This window comes from Rhyacophila brunnea, unplaced genomic scaffold (genome assembly GCF_057557595.1).
Source record: "Rhyacophila brunnea isolate RB1 unplaced genomic scaffold, BYU_Rbru_1.0 scaffold_2, whole genome shotgun sequence".
NCBI classification, from domain to species: Eukaryota; Metazoa; Arthropoda; class Insecta; order Trichoptera; family Rhyacophilidae; genus Rhyacophila; species Rhyacophila brunnea.
Genome location: NW_028232859.1, coordinates 58,819,266 through 58,842,530, shown reverse-complemented (window position 1 = coordinate 58,842,530; position 23,265 = coordinate 58,819,266). Strand labels below are relative to the sequence as shown.

At 33.0% G+C, this 23,265-nt stretch overlaps 1 protein-coding gene across 1 annotated transcript in view; it reads left to right on the top strand.

Moving 5' to 3' along the window:
- LOC147072609 (oxysterol-binding protein-related protein 1-like) overlaps window positions 1–21,975 on the top strand; it is a 75,144-nt gene extending 53,169 nt beyond the window's left edge. The window contains exon 11 of the mRNA XM_085947011.1: window positions 21,143–21,975. Coding sequence (XP_085803137.1) covers window positions 21,143–21,149 — 7 coding nt within the window. The 3' untranslated portion in view covers window positions 21,150–21,975. The remainder of the gene's footprint in view (window positions 1–21,142) is intronic.
- Window positions 21,976–23,265: the final 1,290 nt, after the last annotated feature.

Here is a 23,265-nt window from a genome sequence, read left to right as displayed (position 1 = left end):
TTAATTTAATCACGAAGACAATGGCGAATTATTAAAATATCTAATAATAATTTATGAATGTGTTGCCGCCACATAGTATTAATGGATGCCTCGGATGAGTGCTTTTACCGCCAAAGCTTAAAAGCATCCTAATCTTTTTTTTACATATTTGATAATAGTGGATTGTGAAAGTACTCATATAACATGAAGCTTATAGGTACCTCAGTTTTTCGACAACCTTGTTTGTACGGTTTCATCGTCGCTTTCATGAATTCCGAATAATTCTTAAGTGCTAAACAATTATAGTACGTTTGCTTACGAGAATTTAACTTTTTTTAAAAACGAATTAAATGGAATAGTCCAGAGCTTGAATCAATTAGAATTTAAATTCAAATTCCATCAAGTACCTTCAGTCGATAGTATTAATAGTATTTATTTTTATTGAACTAAGACTACAATTTCCAGATGGTATTGAATAGTATTTCAAAATCAATTAAACCCTGTTTAAACCAAACCATAATAGTTTTGGTATATTTTGGGCGACACGACAAAACTATGCACACTTCTTCATTCATACCTATTTGTTTTCGTTGAATTAAGAATGCATTTTACACATATTGTTGGTTTTTTTTTATTATTTATTAAGCCTTGCCTAAACCAAACTATAATTATTAATAGATACAAAATATTATTCTATCTTTTAAATATTCAAAGTTATGTATGATTTAATTGCATAATTTTAGATATTTTATAGATAGACGAGTATTTTTTGACTATTATCTACTATGGCTTGGTTTTTGCATTGTTTAATTGAATTTTAAAAACTAACAAAAACCATTTGTAAATTGTATTTTTCAATGAAAACAAATACGTATGACTGACAAAGTTTAGTGTGCACTATTTATGGACGATCTTAGCAGCCTACCTCCACCTTTCGCCACTGAAAAATCTATATACATCTTATTCGGTGGCAATATGCAAGTATCGATGGATGAAGTCGAATTATTTTTTTGTACTAAAATTAACGTCACCATCTGGCGAACAATCGGGGAGGCGCAATTTGTGATTCCTTAAAGCGGCATCATCAGAATGCAAGAATATTTGCATTTGGATTAAATCAAGTACGGTCATGAGTCCCAGACAATACGCATCGAGTCAAATGTTCGTTCAGTCATTCCCATTCAAATATGTGACTCTCTGGTTCACGAGATATTATTTTTATAGGTGGTGAGAGTATGAAAATTGTAAGTGATTTAGCAGTTATCAAGATTTTGCAAAGGTTTAAGCGTGCAGACATAATCTTTACCTTTCAAACGATGTATCGTTCACTGCTTTAGTCGACGTAGGTGCGGAGCAATATCCACAAAATTAGGGAAAGCGAAAGTCTGACAGCGAGAGTACCGGAATGAAAGTAGATATTGTAAGAAATTCAAAACTAAATTCATCACTCTATTTTATGCCGTTAATTAACGTTTGAAATTTCATCGATTTTCTATGTATTGTCTTATTAATATTTTTACAGTTTCGCTTTCATATAATATGTAGGTTCCGTTTATATAGAGAACGTATTTAAAACAATAATTCAATATACTTAATATATATTTATATATATTGAAAAATATCGACGCTGAAGCCTATACAAAACGTTTCGAATAAATCAGGTAGGTACCTACCTGAAACGGTAACATTTTGGATTATAAATCAAAAATAATAACTTCACTTGCCTCAAAAACATGCCAATCCTCTACAACTCTTGAAATTTCCAGCCTCAATTTACCTACGTTACATTGAAATCTAATTCTTGGACCCTGTCCTTCAATACTGACAAGCCCCTCCCCGAAATGAATCACCTTCAAAGGTAGCTTATTAGCCAATCCATTCACGGCAGTAAAATTCCTTGAACTATCCCAACCAACGACAGTAGAGATGCTCGCAATACTGCCGGTAGAATCAATACTATGAAACTTATAGGTACTTTAAAATGACCGGTCTGAATACCTAATATTGTCATAGTTGTTTTTCAAATGATTGCATATAGTATGTATTATTTATTATGCCTAAAATAAATTATCGGTGCATCGGTGAAATATTCTTTAAATCATATTATTTCTTCTTTTTGCAATCTGTAAATGTGCGAAGGACTACTGAAATTATAACTACTACGTATTAGTGGTGAAATATCTACAACGTGAATTTATCTTTAGGTTTAAATCCAATCGGAAATCGGAATCATCATAAATCAAGTGACTCCAAAATCTTTTATTTATTATTTTATTAAATAAACATTCATGTCCATAAATTTTTTAATTAATTATCTAATTATTACAAAGAAATTGAATACGTTATAAATAACCCATACTCTTAATAACAAAACTTAAAAATCAGTATAGATAAAAATCAATAACTTTCGAATATTTATGGTCTTGTGAGTATGAGTTCTTACTGTGTTATTCCTTTGTAAATAATGTAATTTTTATGATCCCATGCCATAGTCGGTAGCACAGAACAAAATAAATAATAAATAGAATTCCGATAAGCTATATACCAATACAGTAAATTTTGACGCAGGGTTTTGAATGTGTGAGTGTCCTACGAAAATGAGCCACGCATTATATACGTGCAATAGTGTGTGTAACACACCAATATTAAATGAGCGTCAATGCATAAACCGAGAGCCATTGTCAGTATTCGACGTATGACGTAATCTTGATACGTGTTTAAATCTATCCCGAATTCTTCCTTACTCGAGATCGGTTGCCTGCTTTTCCTTACCCGTTGGGTATTTCAGTTCCCTGGTCGGTAGCCTATGAAATCATGGATGTGGGTTTCATTCCTTCATCCAGCAACAACCCATTGCATTGAATACATTGTTTATAATCACTAACTGTAAAAAAAGTTGTTATTATAACCTTCACGGATAATCAGAAATGCTCCGCTTATGAACAAAAATGCTAATTTATTTAATTAAATTAAATTATGAATAACAGCAAGTTCAATTAATTTTTCTCATAAATACATATACTATACGTGAGCATACGTAGAGCCTAAATATCCTGAAAGACAGTAGAAGGAATAGTAAAATCAATTTCACAGCACTTAACTGTACTTTCTCATTGATAGATCGGCCCATTCTTGGGCGTTACTGTATCCATCCCTTGGAGCGGCCCTTTATGGCAATTTCGGCATTTGGCGGGCCGCTGCGTGTAGGTCACCAGGTCAGGGCCAGTCGTTCGGCTTAGGCACGGTTCGCTGACAATCCGATACTTCGTGAATGGGCAGGGAATTGCGCGCCACGCCATTTATTCCCTCAGTGATAGGACACTTCACACTACGCCAGTGCCGGATGCCACGGGTGTTATATAACACGAACTGTGACGTCATACGTGTCGGCTATTGTGTTATATAATCTAGTGGTTTCCAAAGATTATTCTCGGTGGCCAAAATCTAATAATATTACTTCCGAAATTTAAGTAATAAAATGTGAATACTATACATACACTATAATATGGGAACATCTGCCTGATACGCCATGACGTTAATAAAACAGTTAGTTTTTTTTTTAAATTATTCTACTATCCGATGTGGATTTTGGCAATCTCTCGAAAGACTTTTTTTACGAGAAACAAATGTTAGCCATTTGCTCAACCTACCATGGTCCGTGTTCCTAGCTCCAAAAATACTGAAAAATAACAGAATTTGCCAGATGCGGGATTTGAACCCGCGACTTGGTAAGGATACAAAATGCCACTTGTCTATTACGGGCGCGTTTTATGTATATTGGTTAATTTAATATTATCCAAATATGTCTGTAGGTTTTCATCCAGCGCTCGAAATGAGCCGGAATGCACCGGAGCGCAGCTCCTGTTCGTGAAATATTATTTAGTTTATACATAAAAAAAATATATTTTGGAAGTGACGTAAACCTCAGTTTTAGTCTGCGGGACGAAAACATTATGCTCGAAACTTGCATGCCACATGTTTAAAGACAGTTACTCTATTATGCCATCTGAGCTTGGCAGCTATATTTCCAATACATACAGCTATTACATAAATATGTAAATATTTTTGGGAAATTATCGAGCGCTCCGGTTCGTAAAATCTTCCATTTCGTGCGCTGTTTTCACCGTATTGCATATTGTTGTAATTTTCGGGGTTTCTTGGATATTTCGGCTACTCACTGGCGCAATCATTAGTGTGCTTTGTCTCGATATTAGTCATTTATGTCAAACGTCTAATATTAGGACAATTCGCCCCGGTTATCTAAAACTTGGTTGTTTGCAGTAGTAATTCTTATAACATTAAGAAATATATTCAAAAAAGTTTCACCTAAACTTTTATTTACATAATATAGAACAGATTTATGAGAAATTATAAGAAAATAAAACTTTTTTTAAATTCCCTAGTTTTAAATTTTTATTCGATTCGGTTATAACAAGACTATCAAGATTTTTTCTATTAATCACGGTTGGAAGTAATTTGTTAGAATTCATTGCGGTTCCTGGTCATTTATCAACATAACACAATGGTAGGTACGAGTATCATAAATATATATTATGTTCTACGCCGTGTGAACGTTTTTGATTCGACTTCTCATATGAATAAAACCGAAATGAATAAAACATGATTATTATTTTATTGGACTTTTTACAAAATCCATACTCTCTGTGGAACCCTCCACTGCCTTCATGACCCACATTTTCCGACGCACAAGCGCCGAAATCCGGCGTCGGATTTACGGCTTATGTTGCAACTAAATCGGAAGTCCTAAAATACGCAACCTACCTATGTAATATTGTTTATATGTACGCAAGTCAAAGTTATAAGTATGTATATTTTTTTTCCTCAAATAAAACATGGTTATGTATTTCATTCGCGCCATTAAAATTATCAAAAATGGTGACCCGTTTCACGTTGATTTTTATAAATGAAACTTCGCAATACGTTCTTCAATGACAAGAATTCAGTCTCTATGGAATAGTTCGTCTATTGACATGTGTAATACCTTTAATGTACTTTTTTGTATACCTACTTGGTTTTTTAAATAATACCATTATTTTATACTGTTTTTATGTTTATGACATTTATGCCATTCTCATTTGTATATATGAAACTTTATAAATTATTATTCTCAGGTGCATGCACCGTTTAATAGAATATATAAATATGTTGTGTTTTTTATATTTACAATGTCAAATTACAGTAGTGTAACAGTAAATTAGTAGTATAAGTAGTAGTGAAACAATCACAGAAATAGTCAGGCTTGAAGAAATCAAAAATATAGAAAGTTACCTCACCGGAAATTGATCCGGAAGCCCCGTGTGAGAAGCCTGTGTCTTACACATTGAACTATCAGGGTCATCTATATCTGTGTCCGATACGCGGATTCATGCTGAATATTACTGTAAAATTAATACGGGTATGGGGTTTTGAACCGTGACCTTTTAAGATACTAGATTTTGAATAGTCTATCAGTTGGTGTATGTTGATGACCGTGGCATTACTTACTGTTTGGTGTATTATGATAATATAAAAAGGCTAGTCTTAAAAAAACAAGTTTTGTGAAGTCACGAAGAAAATTAAAAGTTTCTAAGCTAGAATATAGTTTTGGTTATTGAATCGATGAAGCTACGATTTCGATTTTATCACAATTTACGTCAAGATTAAAATAAATTTTAACTGGAAAACTATAAAAAATTAATCGTAAATACATTATGGTCATAATTGGGCACTGCTTCTTTGCTCGTTGTATCAGTGTCAATGTTTAAGAAATATATTATATTCATAATATTAATAGATGCTATCGACCTAGGGTACTTGATGGAATTTGAATTTCAATTCTAATGGATTTAAGTTTTGTACTATTCCATTTGAGTCATTTTAAAAGTAGCATATAAGAATATTTGTTTTACTAATATCACTTTTTAAAGACTGATATTATTGATATATTTTGTATATATCATTAGTTAACTCCGAAAACGAAAAATTGATTGGCGATATAATCAAAATTGCATTGTCAAAAAAAAAACCGTTTTTCTAAGAATGTTGTATGGAGACTTTAAGTTTGGAGCACCTGACCTTGCCCAAATTTAAATACAGTAAATTGTGATCACATTGGCAACGTTGTATCGAATTTCAAGTCTCTCGGTACTCTAAAAATATGCGAAAAATAGCATACAATTTAAGGTAATATTGATATATAGCTAGTAAAAAAAATAGAACACACAAAATAGTCTGCCACGGATATTCGATATTCAAAGAATCTCTTTCGTAAGTAGGAATGTGTTATGAAAAGACCCAATTCGAGGTTAGGTGGTATTGAATTCTTTATATCGATATCCCGAGTATCTGTGACGCAATTGATCCCTTCTGTCACATATAAATCCGCCATTCGATGCGAAAAACAAAATGGCATCTTTATAATATCCTTAGCCCAAGGGGGCCGTAGCGTTACTGTCTCTGACGTATATTCAATTATAATTGTTTTAAATTGCATATCAAATACCGTTAGGTATTATTATAGTCTTCTGAACTTATAATTGGAAATTTGATATTTATCAGTGCTTACATAATTTTAACACCCCAGAGAAATACAATATAACCGCTAGAAAAAATAATTTTGAAAAAAATATGACACCGAGTGATTTTATTTATTTCTGTAAGATGTTTTCAAATTATGTATGTCCAATGAAAAATGTGAGATTATTCGTTGAATAAAAAAAATATCAGTTCTATTACAAAAATCATATTTTTTATCTACTTAATTGTTTTATCATGATGTATGTATGAATGTTGTTTGTTGTTTGAAAAAATGTACATTGAAATAGTAATATTAAATCATTGAATCATAGAATGTAAATATTATGGCAAATATAGGTCGTAAAATGTTGCAGTTTATTTAAAATTGTGAATTGTGAATTGAATTACAAATTCTAATATACAGTTTTACCGAATATACGAGGGTGGGTCAATAATTCCTTAGAAAAAAGCATTAAAACAGGTTTTATTTTTGTATTTTTTTTTTATTTCTCAACATAATTTCCTTGGAGCTCAATACACTTGGTTAGACGTTTCTCAATTTTTTTTAAACCGTCAGAAAAATAAGTTTTCGGAAGGTCCTCAAAATAAGCATTTGTCCGATCGATGACTTCTTCATTTGAAAAAAAACGTTGTCCACTTAGCCATTTTTTTAAGTTTGGGAAAAGGAAAAAGTCACTGGGGGCTAAATCTGGCGAATACGGTGGGTGGTCGACCAATTCGAACTTCAATTCTTCAATTTTAGCCATTGATCGTAAACATGTGTGAACACGGGCATTGTCCTGATGAAAGAGGATTTTTTTCCTGTTTAAATGAGGCCGTTTTTCTTCAATTTTGTTTTTTAGCTGGTCCAATAAAGATGCATAATAATCCCCTGTTATTGTTTTTCCTTTTTCCAAATAGTCAACGAAAATAATTTCACGTGCATCCCAAAATACAGTAGCCATAACCTTACCAGCTGATTTTACGGTTTTCGCCTTCTTTGGACATGGTTTGCCTTCGCAATCCACTGCTTTGACTGTTCTTTCGTCTCGGGAGTATAGTGGTGTATCCATGTTTCATCTACAGTCACAAAGCGACGAAAAAATTCATACGGATTGCGTTGCATGAGCGACAACAGGGCTTTAGAGGCCACCACCCTATTGCGTTTTTTGTCGACTGTGAGCAAACGCGGCACCCATCTTGCAGAAACTTTTTTCATGTCCAATTTGTCATGTAAAATAGAAATGACGCTACCTTTTGAGATCCCTGTAACCTCAATTATCTCACTCAACTTTAATCTTCGGTCACTTAACACCATATCGTGGATTTTATTGATTATTTCTGGTGTAGTCACCTCTACAGGACGTCCTGAGCGTGGTTCATCCTTTGTTGATGTACGACCACGTTTAAATTCATTTAACCAGTTATAAATAGTTGCAAGTGAAGGAGCAGATATGCCGTGAACTAAATCCAACTCATTTTTTATTTCCTTTGCTGTTAACACTTTTATATTAAAATGTTTAATAACATTTCTAAACTCAATTTTCTCCATTTTCCATTTTTCCATTTTCCACAAGCAAATTTTTTTTTAAATGTACGAGAAACACACAACAACCCGACCAATCTGATTGAAACTTCGCAGCATACTGAATCGGTAGTGCCGCTGCATGAAAACAAACCGCTTGCAGTACTAGTCGCGCCACCTGTCGGCTTTTCTAAGGACTTATTGACCCACCCTCGTATTTTATTAAAATATAATGATTGGTAAACATTGAATTAAATACAATAGCCACCATTTTGATATTGAATCATGATAATAATCATTATTACATTTGATTGACTGCACTACCTCTGGATTGTTATTCTTGTTGTTATAGGGTTATTGAAGACTAATTTTCGGCGAAACTTCGAATAATCATACATGGATTATTCATGTTTAGACCCTTAATATATCTAAAGTGCTTAATTATTCGGGTGTTTAGGGCACGTCATTAGTTAATACAGTTTTATCACCGTATTTTTTGCTGCCTACTTTCACGTTTCAGACTTGGTGAGCTGTAGTCGGCAGACATGTGTTCAATTTATGCTACACTGTTATGTTTTACTCTGAGTACTTAGGGGTGTTTATTAAAGTGCTGGATATAAACCCCTAAATAAATTAACGTCGTTCTAACTATCCTAGATTGTTTATCGTAGGTGCTATACGATTTTCATGCAAATCAAAAAACTCAACAGCGTGAGTAAGATATATTAGTGGCGAGGGGTGGAGGTAGGCTGTTAACATTCATCATAAATAGTGCATAATAAACTTCGCCAGTCAAACAGAGTGGTTTTCATTGGACTAAGAATAAAATTTGCATATAGTGAAGATTAGTTTTTTAACTTCAATTACACCCTGCCTAATCCAAACTATAATAGTTTAGGTGTTAGCACACCTAAGCGATCTGACAAAAATAATGCAAACTCTTTCAGTCATACTAGTTTATTTTCGTTTAATTAATAATACTTATTATTACATAATATATGGTGATGGTTAGTTTTTTTTAAACTCATTAAGCCCTGCTGAACCAAACCATAGTCGATAAAAAATATTCTTCTGTCTCTATTCTATATTCTATAATATCTAATATTATGTATGGTTTAATGGCATAATATTAGATATGGGTAAGCGAATATTTTTTTACTTTTATCTATTATGACTTAGATTTGCAAGAGTTTAATTGAGTTTTTAAAACTAACAAATTAATATTGTAGTCTAGTCTAATGAAAACAAATATTTTTTTACTGATAAAGTTTAGTATGCACTATTTATATGGGATCTTAACAGTCTACCTCCACCTTTCGCCGCTGTTCTACACTCTACAGTACCTACATTCGTGTATTACGAGTATTATGTGAAAATATACAGTAACAGCTTGTATTTCTTAGAAATGAAGCACGAAACCTACAAATTTTTGTTATGTCGTTTTTTGGGCTCTAAAATTTTAATGTAAAAACGGTAAAATATGAGAAAATATTTTTCTCGTTATAATGGAAAATTATGTTGTTTTTTTTTTATCAATTTTATTATGATACTTTTATTCAGCACACACACTTTAATGATAATGTGCTGCGACACTTTCTATTTTAGTAGTTTAATCAGGGGCCAGGCATTTTTTTTTTACAATACACTAAAATCGCATCTGTTTACAATGGTATTTTTCCTTAGAGTAGGGAAAGCCGTGTGGGCATTCCAAGTGTGCTCGAATGATACATAAGTAGGGTTTGAAAGAGTCCCTACTTTGCGAGTGTGATGAAATTCAGACCACTGAGCACGTCGTGGAGTCATGTAACGTGTATGTTTTATCGGAGAATTTTCAACCATACACCAGGTCAAACTGGAAGCTATTCCATGGATTGAGGTCTTTCCGATTCCACTGTCACCTGTCATAATATGACTAGTTCTGTAATTTTATTTTATTTAGTTACTTTTTTACTATCGCCATATAATTATGTTTTTTTCTTAAATTCTACGGAATACGGTAAACTCAAAGAGAAGTTTTAATTACCAATAGTTTATTGAACCTATATATATGGAGAAAACAGTTATAAAATTGAAAATGATGTATTTTATATGATAAAAATAAACTACGTGAAACAAAAAGATAGTAAGTAAACAAAATTAAACAAAATGAAATGAAACATTTTTACTTTTTTGGTTTTGGAGGAATGGTTGTTTGATACATAAAAAATGAGGCTTTTTGATGTTAGAGAAATTTCGTTTAGTACTGTCTTCGTGGTCAACCGAATTTGATTTTATGTTCATAATAGTGGAAAATCGCTATTCGCAAATACATATTGTTGTAAACGACAGCAGCATTTCTATCCCTTCCTCGTTTATATATTGTTCTGAAACGCAATGCGTACTTCATTTTTGGAGCAAAGTTCAAAAAGTGCATCTGCCGATACTTCAGATTCTTCTGTCATACAAACAATTTCACAGTTGACGGGAATCACAACCATACTGACTGTTAAAGCGTTCATTGCCCAAAGATTTTCATTTTTATCCCACTTGGGGTAATTTCCTGCGCCCTAAATTAAGTTAACCTAGTAATTATTAATTGGTAAATCTCAATGAGGAAAACCGCATGTTAATTTTGTTTATTTATTTAATGTTTCTGTCGATATTTAAGTACAGTTCAATTAATGATGTAATTTATTAATAAAGATGAAACATTCTTAAGGGCTTATGAAGATGGTGTTCTCATTAAAGGAAATGAAAATGTTTTATTATGTATTCAGTTACAAAATTGGCATCGTTTGAAGAGTTATCTGAAAGGGCGCAGTCTTTGTGAAAGTATTAGGTAGCTACTCGTACCTACTTACCTCATTTATTATTCTCTAATATTCCGCTTCGCGAAATTCATGCTTAAAGTGGACACAAATTGGCAAAGTTTTTGGTTAGCAGAGGTGTGAGAAAGAAAGACATTGAGAAAATATCACCCAACGTAATTACGTTAGTATTATTTTTAAATAATTCAAAATTTGCGTTAATTGTACTCCTAAGTATTAACCAATAATGCTTATCTTGAAGTCTTTTTAATAAAAATATTTTAAATTATTTAATGAATTACTCACAACATTATTTGGAACGACGTCGTAAATTTTACGCCAAAGTTAGTATAATTTAATTCGGAAATACTTCAAAAACATATTATATACAAGACTCGAACCAGTAACCATCGGAATCCGGTAAATATGTTTTACCAATTTAGCCAAATTCACCGTATTTAATTATGATAAAACGTTTATCAAATTTCGTTATTATTGGCGACGACTTGAGTGGTTTGAATCAAATTCAGATACCGATAATATATATTACTAGCTGACCCGGCAAACGTTCTGCCATATAAATTATTTCTAGTGAATATTTTGGTTGTTAAATAAAAAATAACGAATGTATCGTAGGTGTGTGGGGATGGGATCTATGACAGAAAAAGGGATGGAGCGCTGTAGACGATGACCGCCTGAATGAGTAATGATGTTCATAATGAATGAATTACCTGTGAAAAGATCTCGTTGTTTAATGTTTATGCAATATCCGTCTTGTCCCTTCCAGAAAATTAGCGGATATTGGAGAGCGTCGTATGAACGGTGTGTGTCAGCGATGAACTCCAGATTATTGTTTCTTCTTCGAATGACAATTTCTCGCCTCGATGTGCGGTCGCCAACCATGATTCCAGCAATGTCGTCAACAACAGGCGCATTGAATCGACGCACGTGCTCTCCAGCTGGAGTTTTATCAGGATTGATGACAATAGCGTGATTGTCACTTTGCAATTCGTGCATGTGTGCTTTGATGAATTTCAATAATTCATTGTGTTCATTCAATAGGGCGTCCAGTTCGCCGATGATGCGCCTGGCATTAGGCGAATTGAGGTTATTGTAGCCGCAACGTGCATCCACACGATTGATGTCCTCACCGCCCATGAAGTAGATTTGTAAAAAATTATGTGGTTTGTTCGGCATTGGCAGCAATGAACCTAGTTTGTGGTATACTTGGCCTTTGATTTTGAACGTAGAATGGAATTGTTGACTATTTGCCGCAGTATTGTGAACTATTTCTGTTGCTCCGAACGAAGTCATTTGGAAGCATAAATTGAATGTGCGAATGGACTTCAGGAACAGGTTTGAATCTGGAACCGTGCCGATGAGCAAGTCGTTCAATGGTTCTGGTGGTATCTCAATTTCTGGTAGTTGCACTTTTCCTGATGCGCAACACACCCCGGCTAACTCATGTTTGAATTTGAGCGCATGACAATGGGGACGTTCTTTGTCCATAGCACCAATCAGCACTTTCGGATTCAATATCTGGCTCGTACTCGAATGCGAGACGAAGGAACGAAGCGGATGTAAATGCTCGATGTACTTGTTGGCGTTGTCGGTCATTTGCTCTGCGTGTGTTAACTACGAACCGGCGCGCTTGGCTCCGTTCCAATTGTCGTTGTTGATTTCGTTCAGCTCGTGCCTCTTGTGATTGAAATGCACGCAATCGCGGCATGCTCACACGCACGTTTTTGTTATCTTGTTAGATTTGTTCGTCTGTTCTTTCTGCTCTACTATTTTGCATGTTTGTTGCTTTATTCGTTCGACGGCCCAAATGGCCCCTCTTGCGTCTTGCTGGCATTGTGCACTGTAATACACGCACACAAAAATAGATAAATTAAAATAATTCGTACAAAATTTTGCACGCACGGCGTTGTGGTATGCCGAATGAAATGTCAAACTGACGCGACGCTTCTCTTGAATTCTTCTCGGATGTAGCGCCATCTGTCATTCAACAACATAAATAATTTCGGTCTGTTTGAAATACGAACGACGATTAAATTTGTTCATACAAAAATAATAAAATCGCGATTAAAAAATGGGAGGGTGGGAGTAGGAGGGTGAAAATTTGAGGTTATATGTATTTTTTGATGCCAAATAATAAAAAAAATTGTGGAAAACATAAAAGATATTTTTTTCTGGATAGAGATATCCTAATCACCTAGCGGTATGAAATATACTTGTTGACCTATTCTCATACCTAACATATATACTTATATAAAAAAAATCATAAAAATCGGTCGAGCCATTTCGGAGGAGTGCGACCACAAACACCGTGACACGAGACTTTTATATATATAGAGAAGATAGAGATGTAGATATGTCAAATTCAAGATTCCTTGATTCTTAGCTGATATCAGGACCTCTCCAAATTTTAGTCACTCAAAATTATTTATTTTTAGCATATTACAGTGAACATTACAAATTATAAATTTAAGACGTTCACGATATGACATTTAAAAGCAACGATAGTGTTAAAATACTGTAAAGAAGAATGATATAGGTATATGCGGTATCACAAAAACAGTATAAAAATTAAATAGGTACCTACAACAATTATAAAGCACATCGAATGTGCTAAGTGGACGATATTTTAAGAATTTATAAAACATGACAAACATGAAAAACAGTCGTATCGCACCTGCAGTTATTGCCAATACATAATGTTATTGAAATGTTTTATTTTCAACGAATAATTCACAAGATTTAAGAATACAATATTTTGTATTGAACATAATTGAAAAAACGCCAGAAATAAATCTTTAAAAAAATATATTTTTTACCAGTACCTACCGTATTTTTTTCAAGATTTTTCTAATAGTATGTATAGAAATCAAATGACAACATTTTGGAATAAACAAAAACTCAGTTTCATTGTGAGTAATAAAAATATTGTTGAAAATTCGTCAACATGTGTTTATGGAACTGCTTTTGCCGGACGAAGGTCTTGTCAAGTCTTTTCGATCCGTTTTAGTTATATTCATTCCATTGCCTTCGAACATAATTGTTTCTTCTATTCGCAGTGATATGATATAATTGATGCACTTAATTGTGTTTAATTTTTGGCGGTAAATAATGTGGAGGAGATAGAAGTTCGTTGTTGCGTGGAAGTTTGGAGGAAAGTTTATTGACCGATACAAGAATACAATAAACACAAATATAAAGATGACTAGTGAGATTATAATCGCAGATACCGATGTACTGGTGAGATCGATGTGATCAAGAGATTGATTATACCAATGAACTGAGAGACTTGATTCGAGTAAAATGACGATTGACTATGTCGAGTGAAGGACTCGTGACGATAGTAGTGCGTCACGTGACGCACTCGATGAGTGAGTGAGGATTCATACATTCCCCTTCCAATTTCTACAAATGCAGTCCATATATTACAAAAGATATTGTCACAATTAACAAGTCATAACAGACCCTAATGATCTAGTTATGAATGAGAAAATGCTGTCGATCATTATCGCTGTATTTTTTGTCTTGACAACAAAACACATTATATATTAAAGTGTGGCACTCATTTAAAGCTGAGTGGTATGATTGCTACATTTTTAATTATTCTTGACATAATAAAATAAAACTAATAAATCATCCCCAAAAACAAGCATTTTTTCATTTTCATAACTTTTCACTTTTGATAAATTCTCACCGAATTCAGTCTTCATAAAATTTCAAGCAATTTTTCAAAGAAAATTCTCGCTTCCGTAAATATTATATATCCCGGGGCTTTAGGTATATTGGCTGAGCTTTTAAAATTTTCAGTTAGCGTTCATTACAGCCACCCCACTTAATCAAATTTCATTAGAAAGGCCAACACACAGGCTTATTTTATTACATCCAGCCTAATAAATGATATTTCGTAATAATTATTGTAATTTGTTCCATTTTGACATTTATCATCAAAGTTCATAGGACTAGTTACTTACGAAAAGGATTAGCGACGTATTACATATAAGCCATTGTAATAATATGTTCAACAGTTTGCTTTGAAAGGTTTGAATAAGGCTTTACAAATATGCGATATCCTCATATTATTATCAGACCCTTTGAAGTATATATCTGGTATATTAATTTCTCATGAGTACCCTCGGAATTAAATTTATTTCTGTTAATTAATAATTACAATTCTATAAAATTTTAAATGCCTCTGTCATTTACGTTACTCACTCATCACCATATTCGATCTTGACAGGATCATAATATGGGCTTCTACAAAATAGAGGTACTATTATCAGTTGTTTGTTTTACGAAAAATGGATGTTACCCATTTGCTCAAACTATTAGATCTATACCCTGGATCCAAACACATATTAAACAACAATATGAATTTGTCAGAATTAAGATTTTAACCAACGACATGCACTTCGCCCCCAATGGCCGCTAAGCAGTAATTTATGTTACTAACAATGGTTGATAAATATAAAGACAGAAATATGAGAAAACCTATATTTATGTGGATTAAATTGCGGTGGGTGTTTTCTTCTTATATTGGTCGAATTGGTAGAACCATCAAAACTATGTCTGTAGAGATATTTTAAAAATGCAATTTCTCGATACACGGTGGGTCCCATCAGAGACATACTGTGTTCCCATAGAAAGCTTAGCAAAATAAATTTTCATAATTGGAAATCACTTATCACATTTACAAAATATAGCGTGATATTTATATTACTATCTATCTACATGTAAAACAAAGAAGATTATGTTTTAAAACATTACTTTTCATGAGAGCCAAAATTATTGAATTTTGCTACTACTTTGTGTGTGGATTTTAATATGATTCTTTCACCTTTATGCATAGTTTGGCATAGTAAACGTAGTTTTAAAATTTTCAAATGTGTCCCTTTTCCATTAGCACACATATTTCAGTTCTAAAATCCCGTGTTAATAAATCGCATACGTGCAATAGTATGGTATTATAATTGTCATTGGACGAATGCGAAAATACAGTAGCACCGACGGCATAAGAGTTCTGAAAGGCCGGCCCAAGGTACGCTTGATTGACTAAATATTAAGATTCAGCGGAATTATGTAGCAGTGAAGAACAAGAAACTGAGAAGAGCGAATAGAGCTTGAGGATAGCCTCATTCAGCAGTGTATTGAAACAGGCTGATTGTTTTGTTTTAACAACAATCGAAAGTCGAAAAACTTAAATCATCATCATCATTATATATATGGCACTACAACCCCTGATTGGTCATGGTCTTCTTCAAAAACTCCCTTCTATTCTGGAAGATCCAGTGCCGACATTCTCCAGTTGCTTTGACTGAGCATTCTTAAATCTCCTGTCGCGCATTCTAGTCATCTCAATTTCGGCCGTCCAGGTCTTCTATTGCCCTTATAAGGGATGTAGTCGTTACTTGCATTGTTCCAACTATACCCGTTATTCGATTGATATCTGAAGGTTGCTCGTGTGTGTGACATGTGTTCTGGCAGAGATGAATAATACACGAGTTGGTGTTTTATATCGTTTATATTATGGCGCACATTAACTTGTTTGTTATTACATGACAAATAACATGCTTTTATACTATTATATCGCTTAGGTTTAACTTGATAATTCAGCGAAGGACTTGAGCGTTCTTATAACCTCTACACAGGAAAAGGTCTCTAGACAACTATCAGTATCTTATTTCTGCTTCGTCGCTGTCTATGGCCCAAACATGAGCATAGACAATGACGTGACAGTTATAGAGTTAGGTAAAACTTCTACACCCTCTGGGTTGGCGTACATAGCCCGTTTTGGTATATCCTCCGGCATTCTATGTACGTGGCCGATCCAGCGCAGTCTCTGCATTGTCATGGACACTTAAATACTAACATTAATTTCTCGGATTGTGATGAAACCGTTAAAATTACACAAATATATGCAAGATATATTTTTATGTAGACTTTAACGATCTTTATTTCATTTCAGAAAAAATAAGGATAACGGTTAATAAAATATAAACCAAACACCATTTTGGGCCGCTATTTATCCAAGATGGCGACGATTTGTAATCAGCAGTAAAAAACTGAATCGGATTTGGTCAAAATAAATTATCCCGCGGCGTTACCAGGATATGCTACGTATGTATGGACTGGCGACCAAACTAGTTATGGTCAACATAAAAAAAGTTTTAAAAATTTCCAATTAAAAATATAAACACACACATTTGTGCACGTGAGCAATAATAGTATTGCAAAGTCATTGCGTTTTTGTTGTGTTTGAACATCTGAGTGCGCAACAGCTCTGCCTCACCCGGTCGATACAGTATTCCGCCGTAGCACTCAAGAGGTTCGTAGAAGTGCTACGGTTTCGCTCTACGCCAAGCTCTACAGATTAATAAGTTACATAGCTTATATTGCTTGTCCTCTACGCAGCAAGTTGCTACGCCACAGTTACGTCGATAGTTAGTTTAGCACTTGTAGGGTAAAGTGTTGGATTTGTCGATTATTTGTGACTGCTATTTAATACGTTTTTTCTATTGTTTTTTTCATGACTATTATTACTTATATACAGATAACTTGGCCGTACTCTGGAGAAAATTCTTATCATAGAAATGATTTTCAGCCATTCCTTAACATTGTTAAAAACAGCATATGAATTTGCCGGCCACGGAATTCGAACTCACACACCCCCCTGTTTCAGAAGCAGACAATTTGTTAGTGGAATATAGCTAATGCTTTATATTGTTTTAAACGTTTTAATATAAGTACTAAAGAGAATATATATCTTCGTTAATATATTTGTATTATAATTATATTTTATACAACATTTAATAATGTGGCATTATTTAGATCTGTATTGAAGGACAACTACAAGGAGTTCACTCGGCGTCGATTGCTCAGTAGTTATAGCGTTCGTTAGGTAAGAGAGCTGTATGTATTCGAACGTTTCTCGACCTAAGGATTTTTCTAGTCGATATTTTATAAAAATTTTGTAAAACCTTTTCGTGATCCACATACGATAATAGAGTCGATTTTAAAAAATCTGAATGTTTTTTCATTATTTTTTTAAAGCCCATACGTTTCTCTACCGTTTAGTCTTACATTGCAATTAACTTTAACTGATCTTTATTGTTTCTTCGATCCAGCGTGGTATTGGTTACCATTTAGGTATTTTAATATTTTGGGTACCACTGGATGATATTTATCCACCGATAACTTATTCTTCGAAATATGTAGTTTGCCCAATTCATTAATTTTTTTCAGTCCGACCATGTCCGATCCTAATAGGATCATATGGCCGTCACAGAGTGGGGTTTGTATTGACAGATTTTATTTTTACGAGAAATGGATGTTACCCGCTTGCTCAACCTATTAGGTCCATACTCTGACTCATACACAAATTGAAAAACAATATGTGCACTAGCCAGACCCAGGATTCGAACCTGGGACCCACGACGTTATATGCCGACGCCGGCCATCGTGGGGTTGCCCAATGCCCATCCTGAATACTAAAAAATAATGAACCTCTTGATTATTTAATAAGAAACATAATATCTTCATAAAAAAATCATTAATGGCTGACCTACCGGGTAAAATCTGGGTTTCTTTTGGGCATAATAATTCTGAACAACCTGTAGACTTTGGAAGAAAGATTTATATCTCATAATTATGTCCTACATTTTTTTTAATCATAGAAACCAACATTTTATGATTGTATAAGATAATAATATCAAAAGTATAAAAGGATATTCTGTCGCAAACGTCATCGTTTTAAATTTATAATAAAGTTATTGATGTCTGTGGTTATATCACCATTTTTTTTTAGTATAGGAACGCATTATACCTTTATTTTTATCAATGAATAACGTTATTTAGTCTAATATCTTCGCAAAACTTTACATTGAACTTTGTGAATGGCTCGTAATTTAGGAGACATTATAACATTTTGTGTTCTGTTTTTGCCTTGTATTCGACCTTTAAACGGTACGAGCCTTATTTTCACCCTTAAACACGATACATCACCCCACCACACGGATATTCATAATTCTTCACATTTTCTTTTAACATTAACATCTCGTTGTAAATTTAAAATACTCTATCATGTCAAAATGTTGTAAAATAACATGTGAAACAAATTTATACTTCGTGTGCAAGGCATCAAAGGCACTCTATTACGTTCACGTATACTCAATCTTGGAATATAATGTAAACCAAACACCTTTCAAATATTTTCCACGTATTTATATGGAGAGGCTGGCTCTCAAAATCGCTTTCTCTCTCTCTCTCTTTCTATAAGATGTATGAAAGACTTCTAACGTGCTTTCAAAAATTCGATTTTCCTTTTTCCGACATGAAAACGATACATTTCACCTAGAAAATGTATTTTTATAGTTTGAACGTAAAATGTTTACGATATTTTTATTTTCAATGCGTATGTGACATTTTTTAATTTTGTTATGCAGATTTTTTCCATTACTTTTTCAGGTTTTTCTCGACGCATATTTATTTATTTTTATGTCACTTCTAAATTAAATCATTCGAGATGATAAAATAATTCTATATAGCGTAGTATTTTTTAGTAATTTCAACGCGTACTGTGTATATTTTAAAACCACTACGTATTCAGCTTTTATGAAATAAAAATAAACTAAAACTTATAAATACTTTAGTGTTTTGTAAATAAAATCATATACTATGTCAAATATAAAGTCATTAAAAATATAAATATAAAAAAATAGTTAATCAAAAATTATTAGCAAGTTCAAGTAAGTTACAAAAAAATCTTGGTGTGATCCGTGACGTCGGTTAGTATTAATTTAAGTAATATGTACCTATTTTGATTTAAAATACAATCGATCGCCAATAGTAGCTCAATTTGGAAAGCGCTTCAGAGAGTATTGAAAGCCATTATTTAAAATTTGTCGCAATTAAGTATGACGCCTTTAGTATAGTGGTCTATGTGCATGGGCGCGATACCCAATAGATGCAGGTTCGATTCCTTTTTTACGTTTTTTCAAAAATATTTTTTCTATTGGTTATAATATATCGTCTCTGTTCTGGCAGAACACACTAACTGGAGAATACTAGTTTTGAGTAATTATTTGACTTTGAAGTTGATAAAATGTTTGAAATGGCCTATCATGTGAGTTTATTAAGTAATTGTAAAAAGGATGACTTTAAAATAAAGACTGTTTATTTATTAAGAAGGTTTCCAGACGGTAAAGTTTGAAATAAGGAACATTTTGGTATAACTAACTCAATATGTCATTTTTTCGAATTAGTGTCTTCTGCCAGAACAGTGACGATATTTTCTCAGAATTTCTCACATAATAATATAATAATATATGAAATTTTTTGTAATTCAAGTCCAACAAAGACTAATAATTGAAAAAAAAATATTTGATTCCGATAATATAAATGTCTAAATAAACTATTTGTTTTATTCAACAAATAATTCACAACATCTGAGAATGTGATAGTCTTTATATTGAACATACACAATTTGAAAATACCTCAGATATATACCTACTATAAAAAGTCTTTTTCTTTAATACGACGCCCGACGGGACTTGAAACTATATAGACTGATTTCGCGCTAATGTTATTTACCAATTTAGCTACGGGCGTTCTATTTAATTACGACGAAATTAACTTATAGTTGTTACATGAAGTTATCAAATCAACCCCTAATTTTTTGGCTACATAGCTTAGTTGGTAAATCACATTGTCGTTTATACAGGTTCAACTCCCGTCGGGTGTCGTATTTTTTCAAAAAAAGATTTTTTTCTAGTTGGTATATAGTAGGTACCCATCTTAGGTGATAAATAATTATAAAAGTCTTAAATGACAAACATAACTTTTTCAATCACGTAAAAACTAAATTATCTCATTTAAGATGCATTCGCCTTTATTCGTGTGGAAATATTTAAGGCCAAATAAACAAATAACATACTAAACAGTGATAGGAATTCATTTATTGGTACGGCTGAAGAAATATAATACCTACACTCTCGTACCTAGATTATTATACTACGTTATGAATGTTTTGAGATAATGTGGAAATTTTTCATTAAATATAACTCAAAAAATGTACTAATTCATCTTTTCACGATGTAGTAGCAAAATTTAAATACATTTATTTTAAATGACAATGTATAGATTTCAGGCTGCAAATAACTACGAGTGGTAAATTGGTTCTAATATTGAATATTAAAAATATATTCCCAAATGTTGGGTAAAATGACTTTATTTTTTATATGTTTGCCTATTTAATTTATTTTGTTTTGTGAACTTTTTCTTTTTTTCCCCTTTTTTTATTTGTTTTTTTTTCGTTTATTTTCAGTTTATAAAATCCCTGCGGTGCCGACTCCCACAAATCTCTTCATTGTAAGTTATCTGCCGCTCGCGTGCTGTCACTCAAAATGGACGCCCGACAAAATGGCGGTGTATTTTCCCGCCTCTTTCTAACTTCATTGAAATAGTATCCATCGGATGCCTCCTGTCGGCTGACTTCAAGTTGCACAAATACTCTCCATACTAATGTTAATTATTATTATTCAGCCGCTGTGGTCGTGACATGGTTTACAATTCCATAAGCTTGGATGAACACAGTGCTATATCAGACTTCATAACGGTATCTTAATATTAAATCACATTCTCATAGGAATAATGCATTTTTTCAAGGTGTATACGTTATTATTTCTTAAGATAAATATGCATTAGCGTCAGTGACGTCCCTAGACAAAATGCCGTCCTATTTTTTATACAGTATTTTTTATCATCCTTTCATGGCTCCAATATCTTACCTTTAATCATAAATGCACTATAAATTAATAGTCTCAACACTCAACCATTAAAAACAAAAAAACTTTCCTGAACTTTTTTGTTGCAAAGTCAGTAACTATGTCATCCAAATCTAATTTAAATGCCATAACTGCTTCAATGGACATTATTGGGAGTCCACGGTTTCAGATAATATTTAAAAATACACCTGATAACTTCCAAAACTCACGAGTAGCTGGCAAAAATATTTGGATAAATTTTAAATTAGGTAAGTATGTACCTACCAAGGTACGTCCAAAGTAAACGGAAGTAAACTAGACATCGCTAACCCGGAAAAAAAATACAATCCTGTTAAACCTTTTATGTTAATTAATATATTTTTTTCCAACCAGTGAGCTGATTTTTTAATGGAAAGATATTTCCGTTATTACTTAGTTTAGGTAGAAATTTCTATATATACCTAATGGTTCTCCGCGATTTTTTGTCCTTCGAGTAACTGCCGCCCCCAAGCGGCGCTCAATATGCCTACCCCCACGGGACGTCACTGATCACTAGAAGAGGTGATGCTATGATGCTGGGCTTGTAAATTTAAAGACCGACGGTTAATATTTTGAACACTATATTATTTTATATATATATATATATATATATATATATAATATAACACAATTTATAATAGTTATTATAACGATCGATTTTGTCTACTTCAACGATGCGAAGGGTATGCCCAGAGGGTCACAAATAACCCTAGTCATAATTTTCTGACGCACTCTAATCCTTTAAAGAATTTAAAAAAAAAAATAGCCATTGCTGTTACGAATTTTACCAAAATTGCTCTTATTCTGATGAATAAAATCAAACATTTTGTAAATACAAAAATGGCTTTATAGTTTGTAATTTTGTGTTATAGGTGACATTTTTTTGTATAAAGATAAACAAAACGTGTCGTATTTAGTCTGGGAACTTGGTTTGGTAATACCATCGCGACAAGTCGTCCGTGTCCTAAAGTACCTAACCATCCAGACCGGGCGTTATGGGAAATTGAACCAAGGAAAGACTATTAACTGATTATAGTAATTATATATTTTTTTAAGTAATTAGTTAAAAATAAATATCAGACAATATAACCCCGTTAAAGTGAGCCCAGGAGTTAAAAAGTTTAAATTGAGTTACGAAGACTATTGTCCATGTGACGGCAACACATCTTAAACTGTGTAGCATGTCATCAACGACTGCCCTATAGGAGAAAAGGAGCAATGGACTTTCAGGACCCTATGTAGATAGCATAACCATGAAATTGACCTCCAAAAACCTTACGAAATACTAAACAACACAAGGATACTACACAATAAATTTAATTCTGGCCATAAAGAAAATTAAAGATATAAATGGAGGAACATAATTAACTACATATCAATGCAGCTAACCCTCCCAACCACCTTATACGAAAAAGCAAGAGCATGGTTGTTTATATAAAAAAAGAGTGAACTATTTTATAAATACTGAATATAATAAGGAATGGAAATATGAATAAAGGATTTTATGGGATATAAAAAAATATATTAAGAGTAATGATAACTAATTTCCCAAGTAGTAATAGATGACACTGGAATTAATGTGGTGATTTCGTAGAAAAGAGAAATCTTTGCATATTGTATTTTTTTGATGAAGAAATTAAAAATC